At 39.3% G+C, this 13,171-nt stretch overlaps 2 protein-coding genes across 10 annotated transcripts in view; one reads left to right on the top strand and one right to left on the bottom strand.

Moving 5' to 3' along the window:
* METTL8 (methyltransferase 8, tRNA N3-cytidine) overlaps positions 1-11,907 on the bottom strand; it is an 87,747-nt gene extending 75,840 nt beyond the window's left edge. For 3 of the 6 annotated variants that reach the window (XM_077883183.1, XM_077883188.1, XM_077883189.1), the window contains exons 1-2: positions 11,691-11,906; positions 10,696-10,869 (exon numbers count right to left, since the gene is read on the bottom strand). The gene's annotated coding sequence lies outside the window, so the exon portion shown is untranslated. Of the gene's footprint in view, positions 1-366; positions 387-10,695; positions 10,870-11,205; positions 11,403-11,690 lie in introns of those variants that run through there. The other 3 variants (XM_077883186.1, XM_077883193.1, XM_077883185.1) reach the window with 3 other exon arrangements.
* DCAF17 (DDB1 and CUL4 associated factor 17) overlaps positions 11,547-13,171 on the top strand; it is a 57,626-nt gene continuing 56,001 nt past the window's right edge. For all 4 annotated transcript variants that reach the window (XM_077883175.1, XM_077883177.1, XM_077883176.1 and 1 more), the window contains exons 1-2: positions 11,547-11,984; positions 12,412-12,515. In XM_077883175.1, coding sequence (XP_077739301.1) covers positions 11,859-11,984; positions 12,412-12,515 — 230 coding nt within the window. In that variant the 5' untranslated portion in view covers positions 11,547-11,858. The remainder of the gene's footprint in view (positions 11,985-12,411; positions 12,516-13,171) is intronic.

The raw sequence follows: 13,171 nt of genomic DNA, 5'->3' as shown, positions 1-13,171 counted from the left end.
AGACAGGGTGCTGTGGCCAGTTGGATCCAGAACCAAATACCCTAGGGCCAAAAAAGTTCAGAGAAAGACAGTTTTAAAATACTCCTACTTATTAGCCTGGGTGGCTAAGTAGGTTAAGTATCTGCCTTTGGCTCAGGTCATGATCCCAGCCTGCTTCTCCCTCTCCCTCTGCCTGCTGTTCCCCCTGCTTGTGCTCTCTCTCCCTCTGCAAAATAAATAAATAACATAAAAAAAAAAAAAAAACCCACGACAACTCCACATAAGGCTGACAACTACAGATGCTCAGAAGGTGGGGGCAAAGAAAGGGAAAGGGAAAAAAATTACTGGAAAAGGCGAAGAGTAGCAAGAATACCATATTCCAGTTACCTATAAACTTCCTATTCAGCAACTATGATAGGTACTTGCCACATTGTTGTCTGTCATGGCTGCTCTCTCTTTCCGTTGGTAACTGTGTTTTTGGTGTGCCAGAACCTTTTCATTTATCGTGCCTGTTAATCATCAGACAGCAAACACAGATGATACCAGTCAGGTCTGCCCAGCCTAGCCTCCAAGGCCAGCTCCAGAGAAAGCTCGTGCACCCTCTGCTGGTCAGCTCCACTCCAGGACAAGAGGGTCTCTGTCCTAAGGAGACCACAAACTAGAGGGATACACTTGTGTTCTCTATGTACCTAATGTCAAGTGAAGAGTTTGGAAACCATTTTCTCAAACTGCCACCTGAAGGAAACCATTCCAGATTAAAACAATGCCTTCCTTCGTTACACAAAAGAAAAACATCATAAAAACTAAAGTGCTGGGCAGCCCGGGTGGCTCAGCGCTTTAGCAGCCTGACCCTGGAGATCCAGGATTGAGTCCCACATCGGGCTCCCTGCATGGAGCCTGCTTCTCCCTCTGCCTGTGTCTCTGCCTCTCTCTCTCTCTGTGTGTGTCTCTTGTGTATAAATAAATAAATAAAATCTTAAAAAAAAAAAACTAAACTAAAGTGCTGTGAGAAGATATACCATCAAAGACATGTTAAATTCAAATGATTTCATCTTATTACATAATTAAGTAAGTAAAGGTATGCAATATCTAATCTGACTATAAACTTTCATTAGAGTTTCAGTGTGGTCAAAAACCTGAGAATTACTATAACAGTAATATTTGTACACGTTTTAGGAGTTACAAAAAGCTCGTACCTTCATTTTCACACCTAATCCTTAACAACAGTCCTGTAAAAAGGGAGGAAGGCAGGACAAGCATTTTAGTTATCACCATTTTACAGATGTGGGACATGAGGCTCAAGGACGTTACATGAGTTGCCCTGTTCACACAGCTACAAGACCCCATACCATGTAGGATTCCTGACTCCGAATTCTATATTCTACTCACTCAGTACACCCAAGCTGCTGATGTTTAAGGAGTTTTGTATAGAGTTAGTATGCATTTCAGGCATAGAAGTAAAAGGCATAAAACATGTTTTTATATAATACATTCCATTTTGTTTCAATTGTCACAAAAATTTTAGATGCTGATGCCTAAATCTGAGGGATTTGTACTGTAGGCAGTACTTTGTCCTAAAAAAAACATGAGTTTAACAAGGCCAGTGGACATTTTAATATATCTACTGAAAACCAAATAAAATTAACTTCAGAATTTCTATATGTGGCATATAAGTACCCATAAAAAGTAAATCCTGCTAGGCTTTGTAACTTCTACATTCACTCGGTCAATACTATTTATACAACATAAAACTGGGGGTGGCAATCAAGTTCTGCTGCTTTCTCTTGAGTCTTCACAATCTTAATAATTTCTCCCTTATGAAAAAAGTATTATAGATACTGCACTGTTGGAGTGCCAAGCTAAAAATCAGTAAGCTGAAGAAGAAAGATTGAATAAAATTCAGCTATAAACATAACAATCCCCAAAACTAAAGATCAAAACAAAATAGTAATGATAAATAGAATTAGACATTTATATAGCATTTGTTATGTGCCAGGCATTACTCTAAGTGCTTTACATATGATAAGTCATTTAGTCCTCCCAAGAACCCATTTAACAGATAAGCAAATGAGGCACAGAGAAGTTAAAGTAATTCTAGTTACTTAGTGTATCCAAGTTGCCATAGTTAGTTATGTTGTGAGGCTGGGATCTGAACCCAGGTAGGCTGGTAACTGAGTTCAACTTAACCACTAAAGCTATGCTGCCTCTATATAGTGGTGTCTACCATATTCCTATTGCATTTTTAAAGCAAACTTTTAATTTTAGAACAGTTTTAGATTTACAGAAGAGTTGCAGATGGTACAGAGCACTCCCATATTCTAATATAGTTTCTTCTTTCTTTCTTTTTTTTTTTAAGAGAGAGAGAAAGCATATGTACATACAAGTTGGGGGCGGGGAGAGGAAGAGGGAGAATCTTAAGCAGGCTCCACACCCCCCGCGCAGCCCATCTCGGGGCTTGAGCTCACCACCCTGAGCTCACGACCAGGCACTTCTCTAACATAGTTTCTAACATATTATTAAAATCTCACATTAGCATGGTAATTTGTTACAATTAATAAGCCAATACTACTGCATTATTATAAACCTATAACAATTTATCCAAACTCCCTTCATTTTCATTTGAAGTGTTTTTCTCTCATAGAATTCCATCCAGGGCACCACATTATGTTTAGTGATTAGGTCTCCTTAGGCTCCTCTTTGGCTCTAATAGTTTCTCAGAGTTTCTTTGTTTTTGAAGACCTTGATGATTTTGAGCAATACTGATCGGGTATCCTATAGAATGCCCCTCAATAAATATTTATGAGATATTTTTTCTCATGATTAGATTGGAGTTTGGGATTTAGAGGGAAAAAAACCCCATAGAAGTGCCATTCTCAACACATCATACCAAGGGTATCCATGATATGAACATGACTTATCATGGGTTCATGTTAACCTTGATCACCTGGATGAAGTGGTGATTGAAGTTTCTCCACTGTGGAGTTATCCACCCTGACCCCTTTCCACAGTGTATTCTTTAGAAGGAAGTCACTGTGTGCAGCCCACACTTAGGGAGTAGGAAGTTATGCTCCACCTCTTTAAGGGCAGAGTATACACATAAATTATTTGAAATTATTTTGCATAGGAGATTTGTCTCTTCCTCCCCATTTATTCTATCATTTGTTTCTATCAGTATGGACTCATATTTGTTTTAAACTGGGGATTAGAACCCAATACTACTTTATTGCTCAAACTCTTCCTGTTTTGGCCATTAAGAGCTCTTTCTTCTACCATTTCTTTCTATATTTAGCTCCTATATCCTTCTGACATACTCTTGTCATTGTGTTTTTGTTTTTGAGCGCTTCCTTACTTTCTGGTACTTCAAGGTATTGCAGGGTCGTGTTGCATATTCCTTGACCTGGTCCTAGAATTAGCTATTTCTTTAAAGAGTGTTTGTTCCTTTTATTGGGAATAGATGGGGTACTTGGTGTGCTCCTTGCTACTAGATTGCTTGTAGGCCCTGTCAACTAACAAAGGAAGGACATTTATGTGGGTATATTAAACTAGTATAAACATGTCTTTATAAATGTTTCTATATGTATCCATCAATACCTACAGCAAGCTAAAGTTCATACTTTATCAACTAGAGTACAGTGCTTATGTACAGTTCCTATTGCCTCTAGTTTTAGTCTTATTTTCAAAGTTACTTACGTTAGTATCTTTTCCTTGGCCCCTTTCAGTGAGGTTATTGCATACATTTGTAATACAGTTAGATTCTTTTATCAGTCTGCCCTCCATCCTGAACTCTATTTCCCCTTATATATTTTTAAAATTTGCCCATGTCAAGATTTAATCTTTGTGTTGTAGAGCTCTATGGATTTTAACAAATGCACAGTGTTATGTATCCACCATTCCAAAATCATGAAATAGATCCATTGTCCCCCAAAAATCCTCTGTGCTATCAAATCAACCCTCTCCCTCCCCTAAACTCCCTTTTGGTTACATTTCCCTAACAGAGAATGTACTCAACATCACTGCTTCTCCTCATTTTCCCTTACAACAAGATGTTCACATTTATAAACTCATGTAATTCTCACTTCAATCCTGAGTATTTCCTCTCACCAGATGATTGAATGAAACTCAGAGAGAATAAGTGGCTTGGTTAAAATCTCACTAACTGGTGGTGTTGGCACTACAAGTTGTGTCTTTTGACTCCTGGTATGATGCTCTTTCTACTACACAACAGTGCTTCCTTGTTTCCAGCTGGTAGGGGGATGGTTATGCATAGAGATAAGAAGAAGAGAAGACAGAAATGGTGGTAGTGATCATATCTTACATTAATGGAAGCTTTTACATTAAAAATATTGAAATGGAAAAAAATAAAAATAAAAATAAAAATATTGAAATGGAATTCTAGTTCTGGTAATTTGAACTGATCACCCCAAAAACCTTTCTGTTGTAAAATACTCCCAAAAGCAGAATACATTGAAATATATATATATATATATATAGTTAAAAATACATCACTGAGACAGCAAGAAAGAAAAATCCTCAGAGACCAAAAGCTAGCTACCAAAAGGTCCAGAAAGCTGAGTGAGAACTAAAGTGACCAGCTGCCCAAATCCCACAATGTATAAAAAATATATATATCACAAAAACTTACTGAAATAAACTCAACCTAGTTTTAACATTAGAAAATATATTTAAGTAATTGACTACATTATCAGATTTAAAAAAAATTATATTATTACCTTAGCAGATTCAGAGAAAGTAGCTGATGAAATTTAACACCCATTCATGATTAAAAATCAAATATACAAGACTTTTAGCACATATGGAATGGAAGAGAATTTCATTAATTTGATAAAAAGTAGCCACCAAAAACTTACAATGTTATCCTAATAGTGAAATATTAGAAGTAGTCTGTTTATAGATATGAATAAAACAATAATGTCCACTATCACTGGTTTTATTCAACACTGCATTTGAGGTCCTGGCCAGCACAGTGAGAAAAGAAAGTATAATAAATGGTAACATTTGAGAAAGAAGCAACCATGTCATGGTTTCCTGAGGACACGATTATTTACATAGAAAAATCCTCTAAGCCTTACGAATGACTTTTTCTTTTTTTTTTAAACAAATGACAATTATTACTACTAAAGATAAAGTTTGGCAAGGTTGCTAAATAAAAGACCAATATACAAAAAGAAAATTTGCATTTTTATGTACTAGCAAAAATATAGTTAGAAAATCTAATTTAAAAATTTACCATTTATAACACTGACCAAAAATGTAATATATTTAGGAAGTTTGAAATATGCAAATCCTTCAAGAAAAAAATTATAGAATTTCATTGAAAGACACTACAGATCTAAATAAATGGAGAGACATATGGTCTTCATAAGTAGGATAATTTGATATGGTAAAGATGTTAGTTCTCTTCAAGTTGATATACAGATTTAATGCTATACCAATCAAAATTCCAATAAGGTTTTTTATGGAACTGAAGCTGATTTAAAAAGGTATATGAAAATGCAAATGGCAAAAAAGAATTAAGATACTCCTGAGGAAAAGGAATGAGGTGGAGGAGTGGACCTACCAGCTCTTAAGCCTTACTATGAAAGTGGTCAAGTATTAGCCCAGGAATAGAAATAGAACAAAAGAATAGAATACAGGGCCTAGAAACAGACCTGTGAATGTAAACTTGGTATACAATAGAGTTAGCACTGCAGATCTGTGAGGAAATGAAGGTCCTTCAAAAAATTGGTTCTGGGACAAATGGTTATTCATGTAGAAAAAAAATTAGGGATAATAAATGGCTATTTGTTTAAGCTGCCAAATTTGTGGTTATTAGCAATAGAAAAGAAATACACTCTTTAACATGTATAGCAGGAGACAGGTTTAAGGATGTCTATAGCAATATTTTTGTATTCTTAGAAAGAATAAAAAACTTGAAAGGAAGAAAAACCCAGCCAATAGAAAATGGATAAACTGTAGTAAATTCATACAATGAAATACCATATGGCAGTAAAAATAAATGAAATGAACTACAGGTACTTTGTCAAGTGTAATATTGACCAAAAAAATAGGCAAGTTGTAGAAGAGTACATATATATGTGTGTGTGTGTATATATATATAATATATATATACATAGTATAATTCAATTTAATGATGTTCAATAACACTCAAAGCCCAACAATATTTTACTTTAAAGAGAAAAGAGGCATCTGGGGACCAGGAGAGGCACAGAGGAGATGTCAAAAGTTGTAGGTAATGTTCTGGGTTTTTTTTTAATAAGTTGATGATAAATATATGGGTATTCACTTTATAATTATTATTTATATATTATGCTACATTATCTATAAGCGTTTTTTAAATAAAATAATTAAAAAATAAGAATAATTTATAAATTTTACTATCAACCTTTAAACCTGTATCTTTCTGGATATTTATTTATTTTTATTTTTTTATTTTATTTATTTATTTTTTTTAATTTTTTTTTTATTTTTTTAAAGATTTTATTTATTTATTCATGATAGTCACAGAGAGAGAGAGAGGCAGAGACACAGGCAGAGGGAGAAGCAGGCTCCATGCACCGGGAGCCCGACGTGGGATTCGATCCCGGGTCTCCAGGATCATGCCCTGGGCCAAAGGCAGGCGCCAAACCGCTGCGCCACCCAGGGATCCCTATTTTTTTATTTTTAAAAGATTTTATTTATTTATTCATGAGAGACACAGAGAGAGAGGCAGAGACACAGGCAGAGGGAGAAGCAGGCTCCATGCAGGGAGCCCGATGTGGGACTCGATCCTGGGACTCCAGGATCACGCCCTGGGCTGAAGGCAGGTGCTAAACCACTGAGCCACCCAGGGATCCCCTCTTTCTGGATTTTATATATGCATGAATGTACTTCATGTTCAAATAAATATGAAAATATACAGAGAAAAGGAAACATAAGGACTAAACTTGGGGTCAAAAGCCTCGATAATTTAAAAATAAATTTCCAAAAGTGATTCTCACCTAAACTACACCAATTACTTGTTAACTGGTCTATTTCATTCCTATAGAGAATATCCTTTCACTAGTGATTTTTCCATCACATTACCATGGTCCCACATGCTATGATTCCTGACCCTTCTGGGATCTGATTTTATTTCCCTCTTTCCACATATCCTAACCACAGAACAGATCTTAACATTCCTTAGCATTAATGTCTAAAAAGCTGACATGTACATTTAAATAAAATATAAGTGTTGTTTCATAGCATAAGTAGTTCCTTGTTTATCATTTGTTCTGGGGAGTTTTGGGATGCTTATTTGTGGTTCTTATATTAAGTCTTATCAACTCTATTTCCAAAATATATCCTGAATCTGTTCACTCCTTTCCATTTCTCCTGCTACCATTCCAGTCCAAATACTATCATTGCTTACCTGAACCAACTGAATAATCACCTGTCTCCTTGCTTCCATTCTTGTCTCCCCACAGTACATTCTCCACACTATAGACATAAATATTTTATTACAACACAAATTAGATCATGTCACTCTCCTTCTTCAAATCCTCCTTTGGCTTCCTATGACAACAGATAAAATCCAAAATTCCTTCTAGCCTATCTCTTTAAGTTCATCTCCCTCATGCACATTAAAGAGCCACACTGGCCTGACAGTTTTAGAAAAAACCAAGGTTGTTACTGCCTTATGGACTCAGCATTCAAGCATCTTTCTGCCTGGAGTACTCTAACCTCAGTTCTTTGCAGACTGACTCACCATCATCATTCAGAGCTCAGCTCAAAAGTCCAATCTCCAAGAGGCTTTCCCTGACCACTCTAGCTAAAGCAGAGCTTCCAACCATTCTCTATCAAGCACATCACCTTGTTTTATCTTCTTTACAGTCCTTATCACTGTCTGAATCTTATTTTTAAAATCTATTTATTATCTTCCTCCACATATAGGAACCTCGTCTATCCCATCTACTATTATACCCAATGCCAAAATAGTTCCTAGTGTGACGTACATGAAAATAATTACATGATCTTGTGGTTTTGGGTTCAAATTTGTCTCTGAACAAATGTTCAATTTAATAACCTGAATGCTTTATTTAGTTATACTATGCTTCTTTAAACAAAGTATATGAACAAAAAGCATTTTATTAACTCCTGAATTCACAGCTCTTCTTATCTTTAAAATACCATGGTAGGGGGGCCTGGTAAGCTCAGTCAGTACAGCATACAACTCTTGATCTTGGGGTCATGGGTTCAAGCCCCATGTTGGAAGTACAGATAACTTAAAAAAATAAATTTAAAAAATATTTTAAAAATTCCATGTAAAGATGATTAAGTAATCTGTAAACACATAGGTACAGACTGAAAAAAAAAAAAAAACACCAAAAAACAATGTTTTATGTCCCAAATTGAGAAGTTATTTTCAAATCCTGTCTGGGATATCTGAGCATGGCATTTTACCTTCAACAAATCGAGAAGATATCTACTTTATGGGTAGAGCTGTTGGGGATTAAAGTTTTTATTTTTTATTTTTATTTTTTAAGATTTTTATTTATTCATGAGACACAGAAGAGAGAGAGGCAGAGACATAGGCAGAGAGAGAGGCAGGCTCCATGCAGGGAGCCTGATGTGGGACTTGATCCCAGGACTCCAGGATCATGCTCTGGGCCAAAGGCAGGCACTTAATTGCTGGGCCACTCAGGAGTCCCAAGATTAAACTTTGTAAAACGTTATTTCTTCTTATGAACATTGTGGTTTCCTGATGATTTTTTTTCTTGCGGATTTAAAGAATAAAGGGAGACTAAATCTTCATGTAGGTTAAAAGTACTTAGTTGCCAATAATACTGTATACATTGTCCTTAGAATAGTCCATTTATTCAACATACCAATGCATCTTGGTATACAGCCTAAAATGTGGTCACTGCACATGTATATTGAATGAATGAATGCACTACTCTAAAAACGATATATTGGGGGGCACCTGGCCAGCTCAGTCGGTAGAAGATGCAACTCTTGATCTTGGGGTTGTAAGTTCAAGCCCCATGTTGGGTATAGAGCCTACTTTAAAAAAATAAAAACAGTATGTTGGGAAGATAGACAAACAACAATTCTAATACATTGTTGCAACTAATGTATGCAGAGTAACATGTTAGAAGAAACAAGACTGTAATTAAAGTGAAGGGGTCAGGGAAAGTGTCTTGAGTGGAGCTGTGATACCTGGAATGAGTTATGAGATAAACAGATGCGAGAAGGAAAGGAAAGGAGCTACAAAGAAAATTTGAGATGTACAGATATATTGGCTTGAACAAGTGAGCATCATGTCAGAACCACAACAGCAAATGTTAAGGATGGACAAAGAAATAAGGCTGAAAGTACCGGCAAGCTGCAGATAACAGAATCCTTGCAAACTACATTAAGGGATTCAGATTTTGTCTTATAAAGCATTTATTTGTACATGGGATTTGTACACGTAGCCTCAAGGCTATGTTTCTCTTAGAGAAACCTTTTATTTTCAACTTGATAAAAATCAACAAGAACACTCTTTTAAAAGGATATGTGGATCATCTGAATAGCCACCTTTTAACTGACTACTGTCCTAAGATTTCAGTTCACATGTTTGTGTTTAGCCGCACTGGCAAACCATTGGTGCCATTTGTCACTGGCACAGGTTAATGAGAAAGAAATGGGAACTACTTCATGTAAATGATGGTGTTTGACAAGTGAAGGTCAAATGAAATCATGACGTATTGAATGAAGGAAAGCTTGGCAATGGTTTAAAGAAAGAAAAGAGGTGTAGGCAGTGAGTAATCTCTACACAAGTACAAAATGGACAGATCTTCTGTAAGGAAGCTATGCTATAGAGGACTGTGAACATTTGCTTTTAGAGCATGTTAGGTCCAGCAAAAAACAGTTTCATTGGTAACAATGAATAAGTATTCATTTGAATTTAGTTGTTTTATAATTGTGCTTCCTTTAACTTATAACTGGGAGTTACGGTTGTGTAAGATATACAACATAAGGAGTTTATATATAGTTTTATATTTGCATGTCTTTAACATACTGAAAATACTTTAAGTTAACAATAGAGAATCCTGGGTATCTACTCAGGCTTGAGAAATTCTGTTCTGGGTGATTGGGAATCACTGAAAGATTTTAATAAGGAAATGACAAATTTGTTCTTTAGAAAAATCACTGGCAGCAGTGTGGAGGGTTAGGAATTGAAAGTACTTTAGTAAGGCAGGAAGAAGGCTACTTAATATAATATTATGATAAAATGGCGGGGCCCTAAGTTTACTTAGGGGATATAGAGAGGAGATGGATAGGAGTTAGAGTCCAAAGGACTTGGTTGTGGGCGAGCAAAGGAGGGGTAACCAGGATGCCTGCCCTCTGGGGGACTTTGTGGTAAGATAAAGACAAACAAGTGAGGATGAAGGGTAATGAGGCTAGAGATGATGCATTTAAAGTCAGCAATGATTTGAATTTCATTTCATCCAAAGAAAATCCAGTTCCCTTTTCTGGGTCCCAGTTTTCTCAGTGACAGCTGCATTCATGAATTACCAAATTAACTATTATAGCGCGCTCTAAAAATACACATAGCACTCCACAGTATGCTGTAAATAAGTCATGAAAAATCAGCAAAAGCCCAGGCCCTGAAGGAAATTCAGCAGGGTTAAAAGAAGATGTGACCTTTTTTTTTTTTTTCTGAACGCTTAAAATTGTGACCCAGCGCACACTCACCCCGTATTGTACTCTGCTCTGTACTCTGTCGGTCGGATGTGCTCCCTCCCTTGTCCACGCAGGATCAAGGGGTAGCGGGCCCAGCCCACGCGGGAGATGCAAGGACACCACCTTCAAGGGACACGCAAGGCAGCGGGGCACACCTAGCGCAGCAGCGTAGCGGGAACGTTGACCCTAAAGGCAGGGAGGGGTAGTTGACAAAGTCACCTTTTACGGAGAGGAATCAACGTGGAATATCTTAGTCCAATCAGAATGTAAACATTTGGGATTTTATTACCAAAAGCAGAGGGGACAAAGAAAGAGAAAAAAAAAGGCGAGAGGAAGGAAAATACAATTATTGAGAAACCAGCCTGTGTGTCCCCGCAGGCCACAGAAGGGCAAGCTCTGGAAAAGAGCCTTTCAACACTAGTTTGGTGGGCAGGCCAGCATCTTCCACCACCAACTCAGGGCATCACGTCTATAGACCCAAAATGTCCAACGTGCGACTGAAGGGAAAGCCGCGGGGCGTACCTTTAGCACGGACGCTGCTTTGGGAGGGAGGGGGTCGCACTCGACACGGCCAGGCCCCCCTCCCCCCTCCCCAGAACGAAAGCCGGGAGCCGAGGGGCGTGAGGGTACCGGGGCTGCACGGTTCGCACACCGAACCGAGACCAGGAGGCGGCAGCACAGCGCCCCCGACGTTCTGCCCGGCGCCTCGCGCAGACCCGGAAGAGAGCACCAAGCCGCCCTACTGCGCAGCCTCCGCCCGGCCGGCCGGCGGAGCTCGCGTCCCGCTGCCTGATGGGAGTTGTAGTTCTGGGAACGGGGCAGGCTCCCTCAAAGGGCTCTGGGAACTACACTTCCCGGTGAGGGGAACTGCTCCAGCAGGCCGCGCGTTTGCGGGGGCGTCACACCGCCCGCACCGGGGTACAGGGCTGCAGGGTGTTTGAGGGGCAGGCCGGAAGGGGGTGTCCTTCCCTTCACTCTGCGCTCAGGCGGTGCCGATTCCGCCTTACCTCGCCCCACTGCCGTGCGCTCCCTGCCCGGCGCCCAGTGTCCGCTTATCCTGGGCCCCTCAAGGAGTTGGGGCCTGGAGGTTCGGAGGTAACGGCCGCTGCTTGGCGCGGGAGCGAGGGGCGCCCCCCTCTTGGGCCCAGCCAGCTGCGCACCCGGCCCTCGCCTCCATGGGCCCAGCTCAGAAACCCAACGTGTGCCGCCAGCTCAGTCGCCGGGCGCTGGGCTTCTTCTCGCGGGACGCAGGCGTGGTGCAGAGGACCAACCTGGGCATCCTGAGGGCGCTGGTGTGCCAGGTGACCGCCGGCGGCTGGGAGTGGGGCCTAGGGCAGGCGGGCCCCGGCCGCCGAGCCTCCCGCTGGGGTGCTGTTTTTCCGCGTTAGAGCCCCCCCTCCCCCTTTAAGAAGATGCCATGTCTTGGGCTGGGAAATCCAGGCCCTGAACCTGAGGAATTAGTAAATAGCTATTAATAGAACCGCCAAGTGCTTGGAGTTTTAAGCTTCTTACGTCTTCCTGCAAACCATCTTCCTAAAATTTGGTCCCCCCCCCCCCCCCCGCTTCAAACGTGAGGCCAAAGCGAGGAAGATACGAACATAATGTTTTAAATGACCTACTTGAGATTGCTTTGAAAACTGTGGGTTTAACTCTCTCCCTTAAAATTGGTGCACGGTAGAGACTTAACGAGTTATTATTCCCTAAACCAAAATTCCTTATGTCTTTCAGGAAAGTACTAAGTTTAAGAATGTGTGGACCACTCATTCTAAGTCACCTATAGCCTATGAGAGAGGAAGAATATATTTTGACAATTACCGGTGCTGTGTCAGCAGGTATCTTTTTGATGAACATTTTTGCTGTAATTGACCTCACTAGTTTTTATCTTAACTAGTTTTCATAGAACCACATGCTATCTCGGTGCATAATGAAATAGGGGAGTGGAAAAAGGAGCTCAAAGTAAGAGTAGATGGTAAAGTGGATGTAATTTTAAAGTCTTGTTAAATCCAAAGATGGAAATTTTATCTTTGCAAATACCAATTTAAAGCGAATTTACTTTATTTTTTATTTTTTAAGATTTTATTTATTTATTCATAGAGACACAGGGAGAGAATGAGAGGCAGAGACACAGGCAGAGGGAGAAGCAGGCTCCATGCAGAGAGCCTGACGTGGGACTCCATCCAGGGTCTCCAGGATCACGCCCTGGGCTGCAGGTGGCGCTAAACCGCTGCGCCACCGGGGCTGCCCAAATGAATTTACTTAAAAAAAATAATAATAATAAAACGAATTTACTTTATAGTGCAGGTGAAATGACAGATTGCTCAGGGTATAGAAGATATCAGAGTCAAGGGAACCAGATATCAATAAGTTAGGTGCTGCTCTAGAGAAAAATTTATGTTTTGTTTTGGAAGTACTTGCCTCTGTTTAAGAGAACATTTCAAACTTAACTTCAAAGAGAATCTCCACATACTCATTACCTAGATTCAAAGGT

Source organism: Canis aureus, chromosome 34 (genome assembly GCF_053574225.1).
Source record: "Canis aureus isolate CA01 chromosome 34, VMU_Caureus_v.1.0, whole genome shotgun sequence".
In the NCBI taxonomy this organism is placed as follows: Eukaryota; Metazoa; Chordata; class Mammalia; order Carnivora; family Canidae; genus Canis; species Canis aureus.
Note: the sequence above shows the minus strand (reverse complement) of the source record. Positions and strands in the feature narration are given on the sequence as shown.